Genomic DNA, 25,325 nt, shown 5'->3' on the forward strand with positions numbered 1-25,325 from the left:
TTTGTGTACGGGGAGGAACTTCACATCCCAGATGGAGAATGACAGAATCAATTGCGCGAACGTCAATCCCTCACCCCCAGCACCAGTGTTTTCTGTCACCGCGTGAGACAAAGCAATTTGAGCTGGAGGGAGGTGACTACATTTTCTACTTCTTGTTTGTTGTGACACCAGTTATTGTTCAGGCATCTTTAATTTGAGTATTTTTCCAGGTGCCTACTGTTATTCAGTGAACTACCGGTGGTGGAAATCTATTTCACCAACAGGTCACATCTGGATGAAATAGTTTCTAAACCTTTCATCACAATCAGTGAAAAATACATAATTCCGTTCGTCTCGAGATGTCTTACTTTATATTTTCCCGATATACATTTGGATGTATTTACTAAAAGTCTAAATTATCAAGGAATAAAATCAAAGCGGGTACACAAACCTTTATAGTGCTGTTCCAGAACAGCATGCATTTTCGTAAGAGCTACTGTAAAATTGATCATCCTTTTTCAAACGAGCTGTCAATATTCTGTTTGGCGGACTGATAGTTTCAACAGCGAGGGTTTGATTTTTATTATTAAAGGCTAATCTAGTGATACATCTTTATTTTTATTCTTAAAAGGATTTTAGTAATTGGCAAAGATCTAAAACATGCAAATAGCAGTAGTTGTTTAATTTTTTAGGAATACACCATCTTGATCTTAGTCGTGATTCCTTTGAAATGATATCAAAAGTCACTGTGTCAACAAAAAATACAAACGTCGAGATAAACTTCTCATGGAAGGATGAACCAACAGTGAATATTATGTTACACTGAAGGTCCCTCTTAGCAGTACTTAGCATGTTCGCATATTTTAGTTTTTTACCTCAAAACTACTGTTTTTGTGAATGTTAACCTCCTTTTTAATGCATGTTTCAAACTCCAGCAGGCTGCCATTCCAGACCCAACAGCTCTGATAAATCTGATGCACATAACCTGCCTCGCACCAATGGTCCTATAGTTATCATCATGAGTGGTGGTGACCAGAAACAGCTAAAAGGAACAAAGAGAACAACTTTATCATATAAATCGAATATATATCTGTGTTAATATATGAACATGAATTGCTGTGTTTAGACAGTTCCTCTGCTATTTGGTGGCAACAACATTTAAAATGTTAGATTAGGAAGTTGTAAGCTAGTCGGCCAATCCTACCAGACAACTTGAATGTCTTCCACCTGGAAGCATTTTAAATGTTTAAATGCTGAGTTAATTCTCTAAAAAATCAGCTCAAGCTACAGTAGCTCCTCTTTGATGTCTCCTCTCTCTCCCTCTGTGTGTTCTTTCCAGGATCGAGTGGATTTAAAGCAAAAGGCAAATTCTTTGAAGTCAAATCCACCTCTGGGAAGCTCCTTTTCTCCGCCGACGAGCAGGAGGTGGTGGTGGGCGCCGAGAGGCTCCGAGTGATGGGTGAGTGACCAGATGACATGCAAACTGACCCGTTGTCAGGATCCAAAGTATGAAATGAAAACTAATGATATTTGTGTTGTTCTGACAGAGGGTATTTTGTTTTACGGACCATATTTGTTTCTTACCAATGTGTGATAAAGGGACTTAGGCTCTTGTTTGGTTACATAATAATAGTAGCATCATGGAGTTTAAGTTGCTTTTATTTGTTGAACTCACTTTTTGGAAAAGAAAGAAAAGATTACATTTACTTTTGTTTAGATATAAAAGGTGCATTTTCTTATCTTAATCTTTTGCTAGTGGACGTATAATTGGATTTCGGCTCTTATTTGTTCATTGAACTCAGGGAAATTGGTTACTTTACCTATTCCAAATGGAAACATACATACACACACTACACACTGCATCACTGTAACTGAGCTGATGTGCTGTATGACTTTCAAAGAAGAAGAATATAATGCTTACATGAGCACTGTAAGTAGAGCAAGTTACAGATGTTTGCAGGAAGTACATTGTGTATGAGAGGAGCAATATGACAACTTGCAAGTGAAGAAGCTTTTTTGGGAGATTGTCAAGGAGTGAAGTCTGAGGCATGAACTCAATTGCACGACTCAAAACTCAGACTCGGATAGTGTTTCAAAATAAAGACTTTACTGGGATTTGCACAGTAATGAAAACAAGGAAAACAAAAAAAAACTCTTTCAAGGAAAACTGGAACACTGATCAATAACATAGATCCGTGAGAAGTCTGTGAGGTAAGCAGGAACGTAGGTCATAGAGATACAACGAACTGACAATGAACCGTAGGGAGCTAACACAATATATACACAGGTAAAGGGGACACAGGTGGAAACAATCAGGGCGGGGAAAATAATCAAGGACGCAGGAGACAGAAGGGGGCGGGGAGCGTGGAGGCCTGAAATGAGATGGAGAATTAATTAAGGGAATAAACATAAAGCACAGGACAAAGGGACATGACAAAACTAACATAAAGAATAAACTTTCACTATAAGTTTCTTAGACATGACAGAGATAGAAGATGAAAGATTTGTGAAGAGAATCACGGGAGATAGCTCACATATCCAGAAGGGCTCCGGGGGGGGGGGAACTGGCATGTAGTCATTAGACAGGAGGTAAGAAATGCAGACGCTGTTCTGACTGCAGTGATGCTACTGCAGCAGATTATTTTCTGTGAGAGCAGGGAGGCGTAACTGGAATAGTGAGAGGAAATGTGTTTACTTTGAAAACATGAGTACAAACTCCTGCTGAAAGACCATCCTGTAGATTCACAGCAAAGTTGGATGGACTTTACTTATCTGTGGTCTGTATCACAAGACTTTTGCATGACCCCAGATGTGGTTTCATCAGGGTTCATGTGATTCAGGATGTTGCTGATAGGTGGAAGCAACAATGGATGCCACTTTGTTTATTTATTTGGAAGAAAATAACTTTAGGAAAATAACTAAGAAGCAGTTAGGTGTTTTTCTGTCTTTTATTTTTGAACATGATTACCACTCGATGAGTAATTAGTCTAGGTGTTGTGTTGTAAATCCCCTTACACACTTTTATTCCAAAAAGGTCAACCTGGTTTATTTGGTATCTTTGTAAACTTTTAGATGTCCATTAGAATTTAAAGAATGTAGAGTAAGTAGTGACTGACCCATCAGCCACTCAGTGAAGTAGACCAATTATTATGTCATGATTTAACATGTTTTTGTCATTAGGTAGCAGCAAACAAGGACACCATTCCTTCAATCTATTTTGTAGTTCTGAACACAACGCCATTTTATCTAATGTTTAATGCAAATGAAGTATATATTGCATCTTGTCCACTAAAATGAATGTTAGTAAATGTCAATGGGGCTAGAGACCGTTGGCTCAAATAATGAAAATAATAAGTTAAATAAGTTGTTGATGGAATCATAGAAAATGTAACCTTGAAATGATATATCTGTGTTTCTCCATTTGATGCAGAATGCAGTGCTTGCAAACCAGAAAATACTTTTTTCCAGACTTTCTGTTATAAGATTTGAAGAAACCAGCTGACCATGCTGCGAGAGTACAGATTTAATCAACGCTTATTTCTAATGATACACACTCACTTATACAGCAGGATAATTAGGATGGAACTATAACAACTTGCTGTGAGGATAATTAAGATAAAAAAATAAAAAGATCCGCTGAATGTTAAGTGAACTCACACTTACAGTTTTCCTCAGATTCACAGTTCATCCAAAGTTGTGTTTTACATATTTTTGTATTCCATCTTTTATTCTAATTCCTTCCTTTCCTCTGTTGCCTTTTTCCCGTTTCCTCTTTAACGTCACCCACCATTATACTTCCATCTGCCACCATTCACCATCACTCACCCACCCGCCCACCCGTTCATCTATCCATCCATTCAGGCTCATTAATAGATAAACAGATATTTGAAGCGTCTCCCTCTTGACTGGGCCGCACAACTTCCCATTAGGAGCTCTCATGGGTGCGCTGTATCTCTCTGCTTCTGACATTCTCTCTCTGACACACACCTTTCAGAGCCCTCTTTGTGAGCAATTACTCTTCCTCTCCCATCCTCATCTACATTCATTTACATCCTTTCCAGCCCTCACTGAGTCAGAGTTCATTACCGTCACCCATGTGCTCCTCTTAACAAAAGGAGACACAGAAGCAGGGTGGGGATGGAGGGTGGGGGGAGTCAGGGTTGTCTCATAAGGAAGGCATTTGTTTCTGACACAATATTTATCTCAAAGTCAAAACTTTTGCAGTATTCATCCACTGCTGCCTTTTTAAACTACGGTAAGTATTAAAGATTAGAATCCTCAACATCCTGACACACAACAAGCTTGTGTTTACCAGAGAAAACTCCTGTGATCGCTGTTGTGTGATGCTCACAGAAGCACTCGAGGGTCCCCTTTGATTCCCTACTTGAAACTGGAAAAGCACTAAAAAAGTTTTTCGGGATGTTGATAAATTCTGTGCAGAAAAAGAGAGGCTGAAGACATGATTTTTACCAAGTTTAACAGGAGGGCAATCTACTTGATTTATTCCAAAAGCACCATGCAAGACATTGTTAACAGTGAAATCAGTAACTCTGCAAGGAGCTTTTGTATCTTCTGTTTTCAAAATATTCATACGTACATTCATATATAATGATCAGTGAAACTCGTGCAGACGTTTAGTCCAAACCAAGGTGAACATGTTAATGGTTTGTCCACCAGTGAATTGAATGAATGTTCAAACTTTACCAGCCACTCAGAACAGGTTACTGTTTTCCTTTTTTTCTTTTTTTTGGTGATGTAAATGTTATAGCCACTTGCATATTATGCCAGCATTTATCTTGTAAATGGTGTTGGTCTTGCACCCTTATCCTAGTGGTGTATTTTAATCTCTGCTAACTCGAAGAAACTCGACAAAACATATTAAACTTATTGAGAGCTTTCAAATATAAAATAGATAAGAAATTGTTCTCTGTTGAGCTGGGATTCACAATAAAACATCAGTAGTTGACTTTATTTTTGATATTTTCTGCCATTTGACTCCACTTCATTTCAATCTGACTGCACGTTTAACCTTTTTTTCCCTCATGAATACAATCCAAGACAATCATGAAAAATCATCCCTACATATCCGGAGACAGAGGTGACAGAACCAGGAAGTTAAAAACACTATTTAATCGACGGTTATTAGTTAGTTGAGGTGACACCTTTGTAAAGCCATTGGGAGCAGGTGTAGGGAGAGAGTCAGAGCAGGAACACAGAGGAAGAGAGTGCCAATGATTTGCCAATTACTGCATTTATCTCCACAGCCCTTTGATGAGGCCGCTCAGGGCTGCCAGGCTAATCAAACACCTTAGCAACCGCTGACTCGGCACAAAGAGACGGCCCTCTGAGTTTACCAAAAGGTTTATTACGTGGAGCACCTAGTGTGTATTCCACTCTGAGGCCGTGATCTCTGTACCAATTACAAAACAAGACCTGCTCTCTTTTTTATCTAACAAATAGGACAAACTTCTTAAAAGAAAACTCAAGTACAGGCCAAATAAAATATTGTCTTTTTTGACAACATGATATGTCAAATAATTGAATTATCTTCCCAAGCATTTAGTACCAGATGGTACTTAAATTATGTTCTCAGAAACATTGTTGTGTTGGTGCATGGACATGCCACATTGTTGTTACAGTGACACAGAAGATGTCATCAAAATATACCTTTGAACGGATCACACACATTTATCTGTGCATGTGATTCTTAATGTCCACCACACACCAGTGAAACAGAGGCAGTTGAAGTGTATTCTGACCTGAGTGCGAGCTGCTATCTGTCCCCTCGTCCCTGTGATGTATGAAGGCACTGTGAAGGCTTATAAAGCTGCCACATGTCATTACCTAGTCATTCTTTCTTCACCAATCAAATTGATGATTATGCCCTGCATATAACTTTAACTGGCCCGACTGAGGTCATTGGAAATCTATGCTGCTGCTATCATTGGCTTCATTATGGCTTCCATATATATTACAGTCCAGTCAGACATGCTGACGGGCTCCCAGCAGACAGACAGTAAATGAGAACACAAACAGGGCGAATGGGATGATTGTCTGGGTCAAAGCACAGCAGAAATACTTTTTTATGGTTTGTTTCTGCCCATTCTGGCAGCAGTTGTGACACAGATGAGAATTCAAAGAGCTGTAACACACTTAATCCCAGGATTGGTTTATACAGTTTAGGATTAGCTAGAAAATAACTCCTCCTTGTTTCAAAATATGGTTCCATTAATGCATCTTTCAGTAAATAGCAAAACAGTAAAAACAAATAAATAAGCATTTAGTAACATTTCAGTAAGCAAGGTCATGACACCAGCCAGTTTTTTTCAATTTATATTTTTTATTTATTGTAAAATATCATACATATCATTTAATGTAATTGCTGAAGTCATTTAAATGTAAGAGGATATTTCCCAGTATTATGATATACATTTTGTTTCAATGTGATCTCTATAATGTCATGTTTTCTAATGGAGAATACAAAAACACCTAATTTTTAAATAACTGTTATACAGTCAACAATTCAACATTATTAGTAAATATAGACTGCTATTTTAAACCTATCCAGAAGCAATCTTGTGAAAAAAGAAAATACCATTATTAACATATAATGTAAATGAACCCCTGGAGGGCAGCTGCTTGTTACAGTAGCAGTTTGTAAGTCAATGGGTCAGGTCATATACCTGTACCCCCGCCAGATTTTCCTGAGCTGCACTCGCTAAGACCAGCTTTGAATCAACCTCTAGTTCCAAAATAAGCACTGCTCACTCATGCGTTGTGCTCATGCTGGTTTCCTCTCAAAGCTCTGGAGGAAACCACTGAGCAGCTGAATGCACTGATAAATACAGGATACAGCTTACAGCAAAGGGTGGACAAGGCCAGAGGCATTTAAACTTTTACAGGCCAAGAGCCCACAGGGAGGAACGCAAAAGTCACCTTGGTGCTCGGGATCAGAGTCATGTTAACACAAGGAGAAAGGCAGATGGTTATTTATACAACTTTAATGAACATAAGTAGTGTAATGTGATTGCTTACTGGGCTGTGTTGGGATTCAAGTGTGTGGAAGTGTGGTTGCTGAGGTGTACTAAACTCCTGACTAACTATGTCTCATGCTACATAAATAATTGAAGTAAATGTCAATCCGTCTTCATTTGCCAGAGGTGCATGCAGAATGTAAATGTTGCAAAAACAGTCAATATGTTTCCTTCCAAACATATTGGCAAGTGTAAATGACTTGTATATTGATGTAATTTGAAGACACGGTTGAATTACCCAACATGTTTCTTTTGCAAATGTATGCCGTTTGCTGGCTGAACATTTAGATTTATAATGACAAACCCTAATAGTTAAATGTGGCCAAGGTTGGTATTCAAACCAGAGTTGTAAAAGTTGAAAGGAAGAAGACAGCAGAGGAGAGAGAAAGGCAACTGGAAGAGATTTTACTTGCTCTTCCCGTGTATGAGACTGGTTATCGTCTGCTTTGATGCACTCAATACACGAGTACCACTCGACATTATGCAACTCTGCCTCTTGCATAGTTTCCACAGGCAAATCAAGGATGGTGAGGTTATTACGGATATTTCAAATATGTAGCGTAGTACTACAGATATCTGGTATTGTAAGAAGAGAGGGGGGAAGCTCCTTGGTAAAATATCATTATTTGTGATGAATTCAGGTTCAGATTAGGCATCATGTATAACAGCAAAACACAGTTAGCTACTTCATGTTACATATTACGAGATCGAAAACATTAACATAAATCTATTTCAGAGAAAACATTAAGGCCTCATGTTGTTAACTACAAAACGGTATTTCAATGCTTTTGTAAATAACTGTTTTTTTGTTTAGTTTTTTCTTATCAATGACCAAGAGATTCACATGAATAAGCACATCTCTTGTTATTTTATATTATCTTCTCTAAATCAAGTTGTTGAAGGCTTATAGATTGAAAGCAGTTTGATCAAAACTTGAATGGCTAACTTCCCCTCAAAAGTCCAGGATGTTTTTGCCAAATCCTAGCAACAGTTCAACTCACAGGCAGTGAACCGTTGGACTGAGTTAACATCTGCATCTCCCACTCTGGTCCTTCGTAGCCCCGCCTGAGGAGGATCTGCTGAAAGTGGGATCAGAGTCAGAGCTTCAGAAAGCATATGGATGAGACACTGCCAAACTCTTTAAAAGCCTCTTTGAATAAAGAGAATACAAAAATAAAAAATTCAGGGGCTTGGGAGAGGGTTTCATTCAAAGGTTAACAATGAATGTTTAAGTGGTATGTTTTTATAAACTGCATTAAAGTGCGAAGAACCTCTGCTTGAACTCCCTGTCTGGATTCAGCGAAGAGCAAAGCCTCCCTTTTTAAACTTTTGTCTGAATTGTCGTTAGTGTTTTCAAACTCGGGCCTGCATCAGCCGTTTATCTGTCATACACCCACCATCCTGTTCACTGGACTTTCTCACAAAGAAAAATAAGTTTCAGATATATATATTTAACCTTGTTCACTCTGTACTCTTCAGCCCTATGTTTTACCTGTACTGTATGAAAACCAAGACCAAGATAATAAGCTCTGGGGTTACATTTTTTAACTGTGAGAAGAAATAACGTTTGAGCTCACCTTATTAGTGTGTAGGATTGACCGCCGCTGAACATCCATTGATGGAGCCCAGAACCTAAACTTGTGCAATCATTGTGGTCACGACCTGCAGAAGTCCAATCTAACAATAGATCCCTGGGAAAAAGAGACATCATAAAACATCACTCCTTCCAGAAGACATGGAGGTAAACTTCAGGAAGTTAATTGGGAAGTTTTAAAAAGCATCACTTGACAAACAAAACTCTCTCTCACTCTTTTCCTCTACAGTTGAGCTCTTGGATAGTTTGAACTGCACCTTTGACCTCAGCTTTTTTTCCTTCAGGCTCTGATTTATTCTCTGTCATTACTGAAACAACTCCAACCTTCAGCATCTGTGAGTGAAGCTCTCCCACGGCTTGCATCAGATTCATGATCACAGGGATCACGCCTGAGAGGGGCTCCGAGTTCAGCCGCCCTTTGACACGCTCTTCCTCGGCTGTTTTGTAATGAGGAAAGTCAGTTGGTGTTTTGATGTTTGCCTCCCAGTTGCCCTGAAGGAGCTGGTTTTATTCTGCCCCAGTCTTCACCCCTTTGGACTCTCAGTAGCCTGAAGCTAACCTTGCATCAGCCTTTTTGCTCCAGGGTCGCTTCGGATTTTAGGAGGCGTCGGTTGGAATATTTGCCCTTGGGAGAGTACCTTTTCTCAAGACTGCCTGTGAGGATTTTAAATTATGTTGTTGTTCTTTTTATGCACTGGACCATTTTTCAGTGAAGCCAGACAGAAGGGTTGGGACAGACACAGAGGGTGAAACCATGCTGCAAAGATCCCAGGACAATTTTGAACCACAGAAATCAAATTGAGCCAATTGGTTCCTATGACGAAAGAGTTTTGTTTTGCCCTAAATTGAGCAACCCAGGAGCTTTCATAGAAAAATGTGTTCCTGGAGACAGCTACTGGAGCTAGAGTTACCACACAAGACTTTCATGTATTTTACAAGGTCTTTTTATATTCACGTTTTAGTAGATTATGCAGCATTGATAGGTTCATAACCATGAACAATGCAGTGTTTGCAGGTGTTTTGTTGAGATGAAAATGGAGGTTGAATTCAAAGAAGGGCGTTGTCTGAGAAAATAAGCAGGAAGTAGGATGGGAGGAAATGCACCATTGATACATACCGGCTAATGTTAGGAAATCTGGTTAATTTAAGAACATGCGTAAAATATTCAATTTCAATTTAAAGGTCTCCTATTGTACTTTTTTTCAACAATATATTATAGTTCTAAGATATGTACAAGACATGTCTCTGAAGTGGCCCGAGACAAACTGACTTCTACTACTTTGGGGCCTGTTTCAGTTTCAATGAAACAGACTCAACTTATTTGTCTGTAATAAACTTCACCCAACACTTCTACACTATCTACCTGAACACATTCACTTGGGTGATCCTCATCTTTATGTCCTATCAAACCTCCCCATGCTCACTCATATTTTCACCCTGAAAAGGTTTTTATTTCCAGCCCTCCTTCCCTCGGAGTGGAGTCCGTTAAACCGTAATAATAACATAAAGACACCTCAGAGTTACTGCGTAGGGGACGTCACAGCGTAGAATTTATTCAAGGCGAGACAGGGCCTACATTTCACGGTTTTATCTGGGGTGAAAGGGAAATGTGCTAGTGCGCTAGCAGTCATTGGATTCCTGTCAGCCGACCACGTTAAGGAGATGATAAAGAATCCATTAAACTGCAACTAATAGTGTGTGTGTGTGTGTGTGTGTGTGTGTGTGTGTGTGTGTGTGTGTGTGTGTGTGTGTGTGTGTGTGTGTGTGTGTGTGTGTGTGTGTGTGTGTGTGTGTGTGTGTGTGTGTGTGTGTGTGTGTGTGTGTGTGTGTGTGTGTGTGTGTGTGCGTGCGTGCGTGCGTGCGTGCGTGCGTGCGTGCGTGCGTGCGTGCGTGCGTGCGTGCGTGCGTGCGTGCGTGCGTGCGTGCGTGCGTGCGCGCGCGCGTGCGGGCTCATCTGTACTGCATTGGGTTTCAGTAAACCAATAATCTAAGTGTTAATCTGCAGAGCCAAACACTTGTAAAACACATATGGAGATGTATTCTTAATGGTCATAACTTTGTTTGGTTTGACAGAGCCACTATCATTCAAAGAAAAAGAGAATATTAAGTGTTTCTGTACATTTCCCTGCATGCTGTGGGACGATCAATCATTTAGATTTTCTTTGAGCATGTTGATTCACATCCCCGGACTATTGTTCAGATGTGATTAATGGCTGCATCATTGTCAAAGCAGAAAGGCCAATACATCAGTCATCCACTACAGTCAAGTAAAAACCTCTGCACCTAAAAACTAAAGAAAATATGGTTGACAACGACCCCCAAAGTGCATTTCAGTGAAAACCATCCAAGCAATCAGTCCAGAGTCCGGATCTGGCTCAACTTGTGGATCAACAAAAGTGTTTGATTGTGCAAAAATGTATGACAAAGTGAGTACAGCTGTCTTAAGAAACCTAAAAAGAAAACGTTCCTCTTCATGTATGTCTTGCAGTTGTCCGTGTGTGTTTGTGTCCCTCACAACTGGCTGGCTTCAGGGTTAGAGGACATCTCCTGCAGCCTTGTTTCATGGCTGACATAAATCCAGGCGCCAGAAGTCATGAAGCCAGATTAGTTTGTGAGTGTGGCGCTCTCCTCCTCCTCGGCTCCGGGCGTCTGCAGCTGGCAACGTCCCTGACAAACGAGGTGCATTCAAGAACCCTGAAAAAAGCCATTTTACAAAGATCACGGCTGGCTTTGTTTGCTTTTCTAGATGCAGTTATATGTCAGTGACAGGCAGTCAGGGTCCTATAGGCGGTAGAGGAATGTTATGTTCTCTCTGTCTTTATCCCCCACCAACACGTAATGGGCCATCTGTGAGAGAGAATGAAGGCGAGTGCAGTTAGTGCTAATGTAGTCATAACATCTAGCATGAAAGCATAACCGACAGCCATGATGCAATTCTTTCAACAATGATGGCAGAGTTTACTCTAAGGTGACTTTCACAGTCATACAAGAAGTGTTCTAAAGAAGAAGGAAGGAGATGATGGGAACATAACGACGCTGCACTTATAATACTTTTCTTGTTGTGTCATCTGTTTTGTACGTTTTTAAAATGATATTTTTGAAATGGCACAGAATGACCTTCCATTTCTGTTTTAAATGAGAGAAGCAGTCCATGTAAGGACACTGGATGAACGTTCTTCGTTGCTCGCACAAATTGAAATGAAGAAATATCCCTGCAAGTAAAACAAATGTCTACTTCAGTGAAAGGTTGCTGCTCATCTTGAGGTTTATGTGACCGGTTATGGATATCTGGGTCTGGAGCAAGATAACAGAGCTGAAGATCAGTCGGACTTGGAGCTATCACACAACACACAACTGATGTGTACATTGCTGCTTTGCTACAAAGTCGGTACAGATGGCATATCCTGAATAAACAGCCTGCACAAACAGTCCAGGGAATAAACCACACATATACATTTAGACGAAAATATATTTTCGGTCGGAAAAAGAACTTTATAATCGTAATTTTTGCAAGCCAAGCCCTCGGGAAAAGTGCTGTATATGTATTTTGACATAATTTCCACACTTTGCATTGTGGTGTCAAGTGGTGTACATTGGCCTAAAAAGCCTTTTCTATACAAAATCATAACAAAAGAAAAACTGTTTTTCCTATCAGCCATCAGCTCCCTTTTTGTTGATATGCCGACCATTCCACCTAAGCAAGTGACATTAGCGTTGTTTCATTATTGCTATGCGTTTTTTACATCCAACAGATGGTTAGAGACATATCTAAAAAGTGTTTAGTAATTTTCCTATTCTACAAAATCAACTCACATTGAGTGAGTGACTACAAATTGGATTTCGACCCTGAGGTTAAGAAGCTCTAAATGATGCCCTCCCTTCTCTCACCTTGGCGTGTTTCACTTTGACTGGAACAGCTGCAGAGAAACTGATTAATGCACACACAGGAAAGCAAACATGAACAACAAGACAAACACGAGTCGTCCCACCTACACATCGTGTTCTAATTGTCAGCAAGGATTTTTTTTGTTTGTTGTGTAAATACTCTGCTGCTTGTCATTTGCCCGAGCGCTGCCCTCATTTGTGTTTGTGTCTGCCATATGGCTCTCTCATTAGCATTATAACAGGCACTGATTGAAGGGGAGGCATACACAGTGAGGATTTTATCATAAGTATGTGATTTAACAGTCATAGTGGTCACAGGCCAAGAGCTTTCTTGTGTCCGTTCGGTTATTTTTCATTTGTCTCTGCATTCAATGAGCTAGATTAAAGTACTGCACACTGTAGTTCATTCAATAATCCATGAATCCAATGATTTATGACCATTAAAAAGGGAAACAGTTAAACCATGACTTTCAAATTGGAACATTAATGACTTCTTTGACAGGATCACCATTGGAGGTGATTTTCTCATTGAATCTTCCTCTATGCTGCATGCAGAAATGTGAGGCTGAAACCCCATGAACAGTACTGGGCCGTGATGCAGTTGAAATATTGGAAGTCATGTGACACACTTGCCCTGAAGGACTTTCAAAAACATCCCACCTCATGCAATAAAACACTTAATATTTAATTTCTTAATATTTTTTTCGTGCAGTTTTCTTCAAGATATCTAATAAACTGATATCATTTTTTCATCAGTATTGGCTTTAAAACTATCTGTTGAGCTATTAAGTGCAAGTATTAACCCTCCTTAAATCTGAACATTCAATCATTTCAATCACATCCCGCCTTTTCAAAATCACACTGTTCTCATTTATAATTAAGCAATTTCTGATTGAAGTTCTCCTTTTTTCCGTTGTGAAAGGAGGGTTTTAATCGCCTGTCAGTGCTGCAGGCTCCACTTGTTAAATGTGTCCGGTGGCTCGTTTTGCTCTGTTCTGCCCAGATCCTCCTCTAGCTCTCTCATTGACTTTCTGTAATGAGATGGAGGAGAGCTAAATATATATTCACGATAATGTGCAATCTCACTGTCCTGTTCTGAGAATGCCGCCTGGGGCCCTGTCCAGCCCCTGACCCTCATCAGCTGTACATCAAGTCCAACATGCACCTTTATCCTCCTGCTCTCTCATCTCCTCCCTGGTTAATAACTAGAGTTATTAAGAAGAAAATCATTTCAGACGGACACAAAGAAAGAAAGAAAGAAAGAAAAGAAAGAAAAAGGAGTGATATACAGACAGACAGAGAGGAAGTTGTGCTTTGTGAGAATAAATGGGTATAGGGAAGAAAATAACGTATAGGAAGTAAGGAGGGAAGGCAGTGAGGAAGGAAATAGTGGAAGCAAAGAAGAAAAATGGAAGACGTAAAACGTTTTTCAGCGGAGTTTTAACTAATTTAAGGTTTAAGAACAGTATATGTCCTATGCTGTGTAAAATCCCTTGGGCAAATCTGTGATATTGAGCTATATAAAGGATAAAACCAGCAAGGAGGTTGAGGTACTGAAGTGAGTGTAGAACTGCAGGATGTGCTAAAGGGACCTCAAGTAGTACATGCATTGGCTCTTGTGGCTCGGATACAAATATATGTAATTGTGTTGGTAAATGGAAGGAGATGCGGCGCAGCCAGAAGGATGGCACTAATTTCCATGTTATGGGCCATCTGGAGCATGTTCAGCAGCGACTTGCAGGAGGTTCCTTATTACAAACGATGAGGGGATATTCTGCTCTTCAATCTAACTTGCAGCTAATAGCATTCATTTAATGAAGGGCGACAAAGAACAGGACCAAAAAGAGTGTTTCATGTGCTTAAATTGCTACACTTGCTCTTACACTCCCACTGTGCCACAAAGTGTCTGTTGAGAACAGATATCATTGTTGGAAGGAAAATAAATTTCTAAATGTAAAATAAATCTTACTGACGTTCAAAGTTGCTGCTTTTTACTTTTTGTGGAGTGTCAATCTGAACCAGTAGGAAGAGGTTAATGTGTTAGTAACATAACATTTGTGTTAAATATATAATTTATTTCCTTTCGTACTAATATAGATCATTTACAACATTTAAGTTCTGACTAACTGTCATAACCTACTATATTGTTTAGTATGGTCCTTTTGGGAAAAGTATAATTGACATCTTTAGATCTTTTAACAGTCAACAAATCCCCCCTGAAAAATCACTATTTTATAAAACGAAAAAAATCATACTTTGACAATTCAGACGCTGGAACTCAAGAATATGCTTGTCATATTTTACGCCCAAAACAAAAAGACTAGTAATAATAAGGTACAATAACTAACTAATCATCTTAGCAAAAGTAATTGTAAATATTTAAAGAATCCACATGCATAACGGTTGTGTGTCCAGTGTCAGATTTGTTAGTTTCTGTGTGCGGTATGAGACCATGATGGCTTCACGCTGGGATGCGATGCTGTTCTCTGTTGCTCCACATGTTGAGATTGTTGAACAAATGTATTACACTGAGACTTGCTGAACATAATTGACCATTTAGCCCAGAATCCTGTTAATTATAGACGAGCATGCAGCCTGACATTTTCAGTGTGCTTGCAGTCTTTCTATTTGTTAGAAAATTAACTTTGGATGGTGTTTGAATTGCTCTGACATATTGTAAATGTGCTGACGCAATCCTAATTAAAAGTGAGCTTTATTCCTATGCCCGCGTGTTTGTGTATTATTGTGTGTGTGTGTGTGTGTGTGTGTGTGTGTGTGTGTGTGTGTGTGTGTGTGTGTGTGTGTGTGTGTGTGTGTGTGTGTGTGTGTGTGTCTGTGTGTGTGTGTGTGTGTGTGTGTGTGTGTGTGTGTGTGTGTGTGTGTGTGTGTGTGTGTGTGTGTGTGTGTGTGTGTGTGTGTGTGTGTGTGTGTGTGTGTGTGTGTGTTCACACAACACTTGGTGGAAGCTCTGGGATTGCAGGAGCAGAGTGAGATCCCCCTGGAGAGGGAGTCTAGAGTGTCTGGAGCAAAGTTTGACTTTGAATTTGAATGTGTCTGTGTTGTGTGTGTTTGTTTGAGTGTGTGTTGGGGGAGAGGGTTGACAGCTTTTTGTGACGAACCTTTTAAGGTGACGGCTAGTTGTGTTCTTAATGGCCCGGGTCTCCCAGAGGAAGGTTTTTTGGAACAGATGGTTGGTTGGCTTATAGACCTAATAGAAAAACACATCAGAGGCTCCACAGCGTTTTGAGCTGCTCCGTCATTTCCCCCAGCAGCTCGCAGCAACTTCACCTGACTGACAGTCTGGAGAAAACATACAATTCTCTATACAAAGCCACTCTGGGCTGTAACACGCATGAAACAGCTGTGGACCACAGTAGTTTGATATAACTGTATAGTATTAATACGTTTTGGTGTGTTTAATGTTGACGGCCTTCCTATTTATTCCTTTCCATATTCAATGGCACTCCACTTTTCACTCTCATGTTTGACAGCTCATAATTTACTACGGTGGCCTACGGGGGACAGTTGCATGTTATATCATCTTTACATTGATGTACACAATATCTGTTTTATTTTATTTTGTATTACTGCCGAATCTTATTCCACATTTTATTCAATTTTAATCCATTCTATTTCTATGTAAATACTGCTATATTTTACTATATTATTTGTAATATGTATTCGTTTATATTTTTGCAAATTCCTCGTACGAGTCAACCTACCTGGTAACAAACCTGTTTCTGATTCTGATACTGATCAATCAAAGGAGAATCTTAACCTGGTGATTCGATCATCAATGCCTGTCCCCACCCTATTTTTTTTAAGTCACTGACATTTCACAAACTTCTACATCAATTTATTCAACCACAACTTTGTGAGCCATAAATGACTCAGTGTATTCTTTGAGGCACTGCAGTATTTCCCTCGGGGGTTTCACCTTGGCAGTAGCTCACAGTACACATGTGCGTACAATAACCATTAGAAAGGTTAGACTTGTGCAAAAGCTCAGCAGTATTGTGGGTTCCCCCCTGGCTCTGTAATATATATTTTATTATAATACCCTATTTTCTCTAATACCCATAATTCCCCGCCACCAATGGCTCGGGTCTGGGTAAACAAAATAACTTCTCAGTGGCAGATGGCCTGAAATTTGAGTGTGAATGCTATTTTATGGGCTTTATAAAGACTGTTAATCTTTCTTCTCCAATTTTACTTTGTTTTATTTACTGCCTTTACTCCGGGCATTTCTTTATCCATCACATTTTTCTCTCTGCCCCCATTTTCCTCTTCTCCTCCTCCTCCTCCTCCTCCTTCTTCTCCTCACCCCAGTTCTCTCTCTCTCTCTCCCTCTCTCTGATGCTGCTGTTCCTTATCAGTACCATTCGCCTGCCGACATGAAATACCATTAAGTGAATCTTCATGAGGCCTCCAAACACTGCTGATTTATCCTGCTGCATGCTTCATAAGTTCCTGATTGATCTGAGTCGCGGACGGCAGAAAACTAAGGGAGGGACAAGAGCAAACACAAAGGGAGAGACGGCATCTGACAGGGGAAAATGAGACAGAGGAAAGAAGAAACAGGTAATGGAAAGGAATAAGCGCAGGTTCAAATGACAAATAAACAGAAGAAGAAAAGGAACATGGAGAGTAGAGTGTTGTGCAGAAGCAAGAAATGGAGGTAAGGAATGATGTGTAAAACAAGGGAGTGAATAAAAAACTGAGCCACCAGAAAGGAAGGAAATGAGGACAGTATATAGCAAGTTGAGTGAATAAGGCACAGAACCGAGATGAAAATGAAGAAAAGGAAAGGTGCAATAAAGGACGAATTCTGGAACAAAAAAGGAAGGGATTCTTAAAGGGATGGAGAGTGGATGAAACTGAAGGGAGGGAGGAAGAGAGAAGCAAAATGAGGACAGAGAGGAATGTGGAGAAGGAGCAAAAGAACAACAGGATAAACAAGGGAAGAAGCGCACATGGCAATGTAGTCTCATGGGAAGGCGTATGAATAGTACAACACTTTTAAGAACATTTTGCTTGTCATGTCTGTGCGATTTATGGATTGTCTGTGACCTCGTTCTCATTCCCCGCTGTTCACATAGAGATGCAGGATCAAGTTTTAAACACATGGTTAGCATTGTGAATACAAACTAAATGACTTGCTTGGAAAGGTTTGTGTTTGTGGTTAAATTGTTTTGTGTTAGATAAATTGAAGGTTGACTTTTTTTTTTTTCAAGGGACACAATTCCAGTCTTTTTGTTGAAGTCACGCAACAGAAATAATTGTGTACTGATAACACTCATATACTAAGATATGTTTGTGTTATTCCTACTCCATTTTGTAATACCAGTCTGCACATAAACAGGTAGTGATGAGGAAAGACGTGGAGCTGTGACACAAAATGAAAGAATAAAGAAATGAAAAGAGTGCTAGTGAGTGACTGAGTGGGAAAGTAAAGCAAACTATGAAAAATACAGGAATTTCAGAAAATAAATCTTAAAAGAAAATGAGTGAGAAGGGCATTAATGAAGGGCGTCGTGAAATAATGCAAGTGATACGAAAATGGAGGGTAAAGTCGGTGTTATGGTAAGTTAGAGCATGAAATGAGGATAATGAGGGAGATGAGAGAAGGGGAAGCAGGTAGGAGAGAGAATGGAGCGAAGAAGACTCCTTGGGGAGGTAAAGGAAAAGATGGTGGAAGGAAAAGGAGATGAGGCAGAAAATAATAAATGAACGGGTCAACTGCGGGAAAGATTAGTATAAGAAGTGAGGCGGAGCGAGATGAAGAGATAAGGATGGACACAAGAAGAAAGGAAATAAATAAGCAAAGAGATGACTGCATTAAGTACTGGGGAGAGGGGAGACGAGTTATGTTGGATGACAGAGGAGGGACGGAGGGAAGGGGAAAACTAGAAGAATAAGGAAGTGGGAGAGAGGGTACAGAATGAATAAAGGAAAGAATATGGAGAAGAAATCTAAAGCATTGAAACAATGATGTCATAAGTAGCAGAAGAAAAAGTAAAGTGAGGAATGGAAGAAGACAAAACATAAAGAAAGAAAGTAAGACCACATCCGAGGTTGGGTTTGAGAAAACCTACTGATGAAATCATTTCATAGGAGGAGGCGTAATATTTTGGCTGTAAGAAGTTGAAATAAAACCCCCGGAATGGGTTTTATCGATCCCTCTTGGAGTCTGTTTGTACATGTTTACGAGGCAAATAGAGAGAGAGGATTATGACGAGAGGATGGGTGGAGAACAAAGTGGTAAAGAGTGAGCGAGGAGACGGCGAGCGGTGTGTAAATGCAGGTGGGCCGTATCGATCTGAGTCTGCAGGCTTCTCATCGACTGGGCGGCAGATTACACCGCAGTTAAGAAGCCCATGAAAGGAAATGTTGTTAATAGTCAGACAGGTTCCCTCCGTAGCCGTTAATGGTTCTGAAAAAAACGTCACAAATACAGCCGTGACCTGCAAGGTTTGGAAAGTCACAGATAAGAACGATTATAATCGCTTGTCATTCACAACGTTGTACTTTTAAGTCTTGATAAAACCCCAGAATCCATTTTATACGCTTACATTAACATTTAACTACATGTGTGCACTGCCATTAGCCGGATAAGAAATCTGTCTTGTTTTTACACCCAATGATAACACCCCAGACCGAGGGGGCACCGGCAGTGTGTGAAGTACTTTTCGGATCTAATCGTGTCTAGAACTGGGAGGCTGCCAATGACACTTTAGTTAACTTTGTTAAAGCAACATGGCAATAAAGAGAGGTTAGCAGAAGAACTTCTCTGTGGTTTACTGTAAGGATAGCATGTGATAAAAAAATAAGCAAATGTATATTAAAGCTTAAGAAAGCTTCTAGCTTTTACTTCAATTCAATTTGAAACATTAAATAAATATTAAAAAACTAAAGTTTAGCTCTAAATTGATTATGTTTTAAATCTCGGTCTGTTGATTGACAGAGTGATATTAATGGGGTTAAGAAAACAATCTCCCAGAGACTTGCACGCAACTTCTATTCCGTCAAACTATTTGGTTTCTTCATTTTGTGTTCATTGAACACATATTTGCCAGGAATTCATACCAAATTAATGCAATTGGATGTAACCATTGATGAAAGAACAAGGATATAAAAAGTGATACTTTGCTTAGATATGCCTACGGTCTTTATTTCATCTATTAATTAACACTTTTGGATTATTGAGTCATTATGCACGTTCAAGTGCCTGACCCCCACATAAAGCTGTAAAGCATGGGAGGATGTTGTTGCTGCGTTACTAGGTTTAGACGTTAGTGCCAGAGAATGAAATTAAATAGAAAGAAAACATTCACTATTTACATATTACTTTAAGTGTATGATTTGATCGATTGACTTTAAGTCGACTTCTTTACCTCACAAGAATAAAAAAATTAAACATGGAGCCTGACGCTTGGAAATAGAGTGATAACTTTGGCCATACACTGTCAAAGTGAAAAGTCTAAAGAATGACGCTGTTCAATCATTTAATGTGCTATGACACACTGCGATCGTCGTTCTGTAAAGTGAATTTTGTAGTGGAGCAGAACGAATGAAAATGGACATTTAGATCAGCTTCAGCTATGTTGACCCGCCAGATCAGACACTCCGAATATATTACAATTATATTATTATATTACAAGCATTCAAAGACGTTTTGATGTATATGCTATTTTCAAGATGCCTCTAATGCAAATGAATGAATAGAAATGATCTTAAAACACACACAGAAACACACACACCCACACACATTCCCTGCCTTGCTAATCAGCTTGGCCCAACACTCTTAAAGTCGAAGTCCCCTGCAGGCCCATTTGCAAAGGAATATCAAACGTCCTGCTCACTATCATTCTTTCCCATTAGAGGCTCAGGACTTCATTACTGCCGCCCCGCAGGCTGCAGGCTTCAAACACACACACACACACACACACACACACACACACACACACACACACACACACACACACACACACACACACACACACATACACACACACACACACACACACACACACACACACACACACACACACACACACACACACACACACACACACACACACACACACACACACACACACGTTACACACACACTATTAGTTACAGACAGACAGACAGACAGACAGACAGACAGACACACAGACACACAGACAAACAGACACACAGACAGACAGACACACAGACACACAGACAAACAGACACACAGACAGACAGACACACAGACAGACAGACACACAGACAGACAGACAGACAGACAGGTTCGGGCTCTTTACTTATCTTTTACGATCTCTGTTTAAGATTTGAAGGATGTTACCTGTAGGCTCAGTGATGTTCATCTGTCTGTCTCTCTCTCTCTTTTCTCTGTCATCACTCCTCTATCTGCACTGCATGCCCTCATGATATCCTCCAGACAGTCATGTTGCTTGTTTGTCCTGTGAGAGGATGTGTGTTATCACCCTTTCTGCGTTAAAACTGCCACTAAAACAAGAACATTACTTTAAAACTCTAGTGTGTTCGCATGACTTTAGCAGGATAGTAGTGACGTGATCATGATATGTTTGCGTTTTTTTAAAAATAATAAATAATGAAGTCTTATTTTTTTTAATTGTTCCTAAAAAAAATGTTCTACTTACATTTTGACCTATTATTTTGTCTAAAGAAGCCAATCTTTGTGAAAGTTTCACAACAGACAAGCAAAGTTCTCTCGTTTAAATATAACATCAGTATTTAACTCGTTTAGTTTGAGCGTCCACCTTTAAAACTAATTTTAGAGGACAACTTCATTATGAGTTATCACTTTTGTTTTGATTTTAAAAAACTCTTGTGGGAGAAGCTCAAAATCGTGAGAGTGCTCTGGAAGTAACATGGTGTGCACATTTAGAGAGGCAGAGTCAGAGCAGAACAGACTTAATAGGAGGCAGTGGGAGAGGGGAATCCTGCACAGATCTGGGGTCAGGTTTATGACCTGGAGTAAGATCATTTGGCATTTTCAGCACAGCTTTATATAGCAGCCTGTGGAGAACAAGGCTGATGATGACCTGCATCCCGGTAGCTGTCTGCTATTGTATAAAACACTCCTCCTGCCTCTTTAGACCCACATCTCAACCTCTGATCCCCAACCAGTCTTGACAAATGCAAGCGTATGAACTGTCCTGAATCAACGGCTCTCTAATCCTCCAAACCACTGGCAGTGCCTCCAAAGATGCACCAGCACTGTTGTTTCTGTATTATTCTACTCTGGATGACAGGTAGTCACCGCGTGCAGCCTGAGATTGATGTTGCAGCTGACATTGTGGAGGACAGCTGTGTATCCTCTGTGGTCGATGCCACACCGTCGTTGTTAAAATGTCTCTTGCTTTCTCACCGATCACTGTCGGGCACGCCTGTCACTCCGGTGGCAGTATCTCTGCACTCAGTCAGCATATTTAGGTAGGGGGAAAGAAAAGAAATAGCAGGCAGAAGTTGTGGAGGGATATGACCCAGTGTAAATGATTGATATTCACCTGCAGTGTAGGAACTTGTCGGTGGCTTGTCACGTCTTTCCTAGCGGGCTATAATCCACCCGCTGCATACTGTATGTGACGAGTCGAACTTGAGCTGAGCAAGAGAAATCCATCTGTCAGCTGCTGCCATGCTTATCTTCTCATTCTTTTTTATGTGGGAGTGCTTTCTCACATTGTTATTCTTCTTTTTTCCTCCACTCCTCCATCTCCACTTTTGCTGTTTACTTCTAAATGTAGTACTTACTTTGAACTAATTTCCTCTCTTCACTTTCTGTTCTAATGTGTTTGCTGCAAATACTATTTGACAGCCTAAACTTACTGTCAAGGTGGTGAATTATCCCCCTCAATAAAAGCTACTGATATCTTTCAGCATTGAGAGGAGAAAGGACAAAGCATCTCGGCAGGGGTCTGGTTTCTAGAAGTTTTTGCTGCCCTCCAAGTCTGACTGGAGTTCAAAAAGGGAATAATATTAATTATAGACTGAGAGTGGAAGATAATACAGGTAAAAGAGAGAAAATATTAAAATGGAGATTATTAAACTTCCCTGAGCTGCAGGATACTTAGAGACAGGTTTTTCTGTCTACATGATGGTAAATACTTGCCTCCAGGAGTTGATATTTCCAAAACCTTCAATACAGTAGGTCAAAAGGCTGGATGACCAATTCAGCCAATTTTAGAAATTCTACTCAGAAATACCACGTTTATAAAGACAACATTAGACTTTTTATGTACTTTATTGTACATTCAGGATTTTCCATATGTTTTCAACAATGAGGGATTACATTTAAAAATCAAACTAAAGGACATGTCACGGCACCTCAAAATGTTGATTTGAAACATTCCTATTGGAATTAATCCATTATCAAAAAGCACATAACATCAACATAAAAAGCTATATTGTTATGTAGTTACTAGTAGCAATAAAACTGCTGAATAATCACTCTATTCTCTAGAATACACGCAACAACCTCAAAGGTCTCAAAGTCATTTTGGAAAATGTAGGCAATCGTCATTTGCAGTAGAGATGGTTGAGGCAGATTGTGGGGAAAGTGGGTACACCATGAGAGTACATTACAACACTTCAAAAGAACGCACAAAATATCACAAATCGGTTTTATCTAACAGCTTGAGAGTAGGATTTTCCCTGACAGGATGAAAGTGTTTCATGCAGTTGGCCGTCCGGTCAGTGATCATAATTTCACAGTTAGACATCTAGCAACACAGATTCGTTTAGCGCCTGGCTGCAGGGTTTATAACCTGCTGTCAAAGTTTAACTGGCATGCTACAGCTCCAGTGGGGTTGTGATGCTGAACAGTCATCACGTAACAGTACATAGGTTAAGATGAGCTGTGTGAATATTCAGGCTAATCCAGCTCACATGTATCAGGGGGAAATGTAATATATGAGTATGTGTGTCTGGGTACCTGCATGTGCGTGACTGCATGCAATAAATTCAGCAAAACACTGTGTAAATGTAATCTAATAGTGTAGGCATTGTCCTTTTCTATTAGGTTGGACTCAACTTTTAGATTTAATATCCTTCTTTTATCAGTATCACATCAGCAGCAGCCATATATGTTCACTTCTAGCAGGAGATGAGAACAACTTTTTCTTCATTTGAAAGGGATCAAGGATGGATTTGCAGAGACTTCTTTAGTTTTATTTTCACTTGATGGTAACTGTGTGTAAGCTAAGCAGTGATGAAATGTGTTGTCCAACTAGAAGCAGGCCATGGAGTCTCATTGTAGGGGTGAACATTTGAGATATTATGCTAATGTATCAGTAGTTAAGTCTGTCATACAGGAAATGACCCTGTAGCACATGGATGTACATTTTGATTTGCCAGGGAAGGCTCTACTGTTTGTAGAATAGCTATAAAAAACATCAAGTGAGAACACGTACTTGAATATGAGAACTTTGTTAAATAAACATTAATATGATGACAAAGCTGTATTAGGAAGTGGCCGTTAATAATGACAGCGACAGTTTTTAAAGGCTTCTCAAGATACTGTGTGAGTCAGCAAGTAGACAAAAAGCAGACTAATGAGCCGGTGATAGGAATCATAAATGAAGTAGATAAAGCCAATCAGGTGCAAGTACCACACCAGTGCTCCATGAGACCAATACTTTGCTCATTTTAGTTCAGTGATGAATTGGTTTAAAAACTATAAAACTCTTTGTCTTTTTCATACTCACTATCTCTCGTTTTTTTAGTTATGCAGGAAACTCGAATAAATAGCATTTTCTATGAAAGACTACTACATCTTTGCAGTGGAATCTAATTTATGTGCCTTCTACCAGGCTCGCTACCGCTGTTGTAGATGGAAAAGCAAAACCATTCAGCAATATGTACTGAAATGCATGAAGATAAATGCAGGATTTGAATTTCTAGTTATTGTTGCAAGTCATGTATCGTCCACAACCATCACCAATCATTGGAATTATTCCTGGAGGGCGGCTTTTCTGTGTGCTATTTGTCTCTGTATTTCATCACCTCTCAGGTACTTCAGGCCAAAACTGATGATATCCAGCCCTGGTCTCACGACTGCCGCATACACACATATACACAGATACACATGGACACACAGCTGCTCACACAGACCCCTAATCTTTAATGGCATCATTTATATTCTCACCGCCCCCCCCCCCCCCCCAATTGGTCTATGAACATGTCAGAGCTGTGACGTATTGCTGCTGTCTGCTCGGTATTCATGTTGAGCGTGTGATCCGAAAATCAGATAGATCAAGTTTTATGCACAGAGGTGCACATAAATGGAGTCGTCACACTCTGCTGAATACAAATAACGTGAGCTGAGCCAAAATACAAACATCTGCAGTGTCATAAAGTCAATAATATGTGACATTTAGTACAAGCAAATGTCTTGTCCTTATAATCTTCATCAATGTGTAATACATAACTAGTGCCTCACCCTCACATGTGTTTTAAACTGAAACTGATATATGTGCGTTTTAAAATCTATTAGTTCATATTAGTTGACATGAACCTAACATACAAACATTTCCAACCACCAATATATTATACCCTATGTATAAGACAATAGACTGTATACTATCCTAGGATAAATAGTGTTTCTTGAGGCTAATACACAATTGAATATCCCAGTATGTTTTAGAGCAGTTACTTAGAAAGCCATCAATATCTGTTAGGTTGACCATGAATTCATGAACAGGAGAACATGCATTATTTGCCGCATGTGAACTCTATTGATTATTTTTTTTAAAAGGTTTTAGTCTTTTCCAGGTCTAATAGGTTAAACTTTGCTGAACACATTTCACCAAATTGAACTACTT

The 25,325-nt window shown here is 39.7% G+C and overlaps 1 protein-coding gene across 1 annotated transcript in view; it reads left to right on the plus strand.

The window, feature by feature from the left end:
- Window positions 1-25,325, plus strand: part of sgcd (sarcoglycan, delta (dystrophin-associated glycoprotein)) — a 125,302-nt gene that overhangs the window by 63,460 nt on the left and 36,517 nt on the right. The window contains exon 5 of the mRNA XM_079648201.1: window positions 1,319-1,438. Within this exon, the coding sequence (XP_079504327.1) occupies window positions 1,319-1,438 (120 nt within the window). The remainder of the gene's footprint in view (window positions 1-1,318; window positions 1,439-25,325) is intronic.

Source organism: Notothenia rossii, assembly GCF_949606895.1.
Source record: "Notothenia rossii genome assembly, chromosome: 9".
NCBI lineage: Eukaryota > Metazoa > Chordata > Actinopteri > Perciformes > Nototheniidae > Notothenia > Notothenia rossii.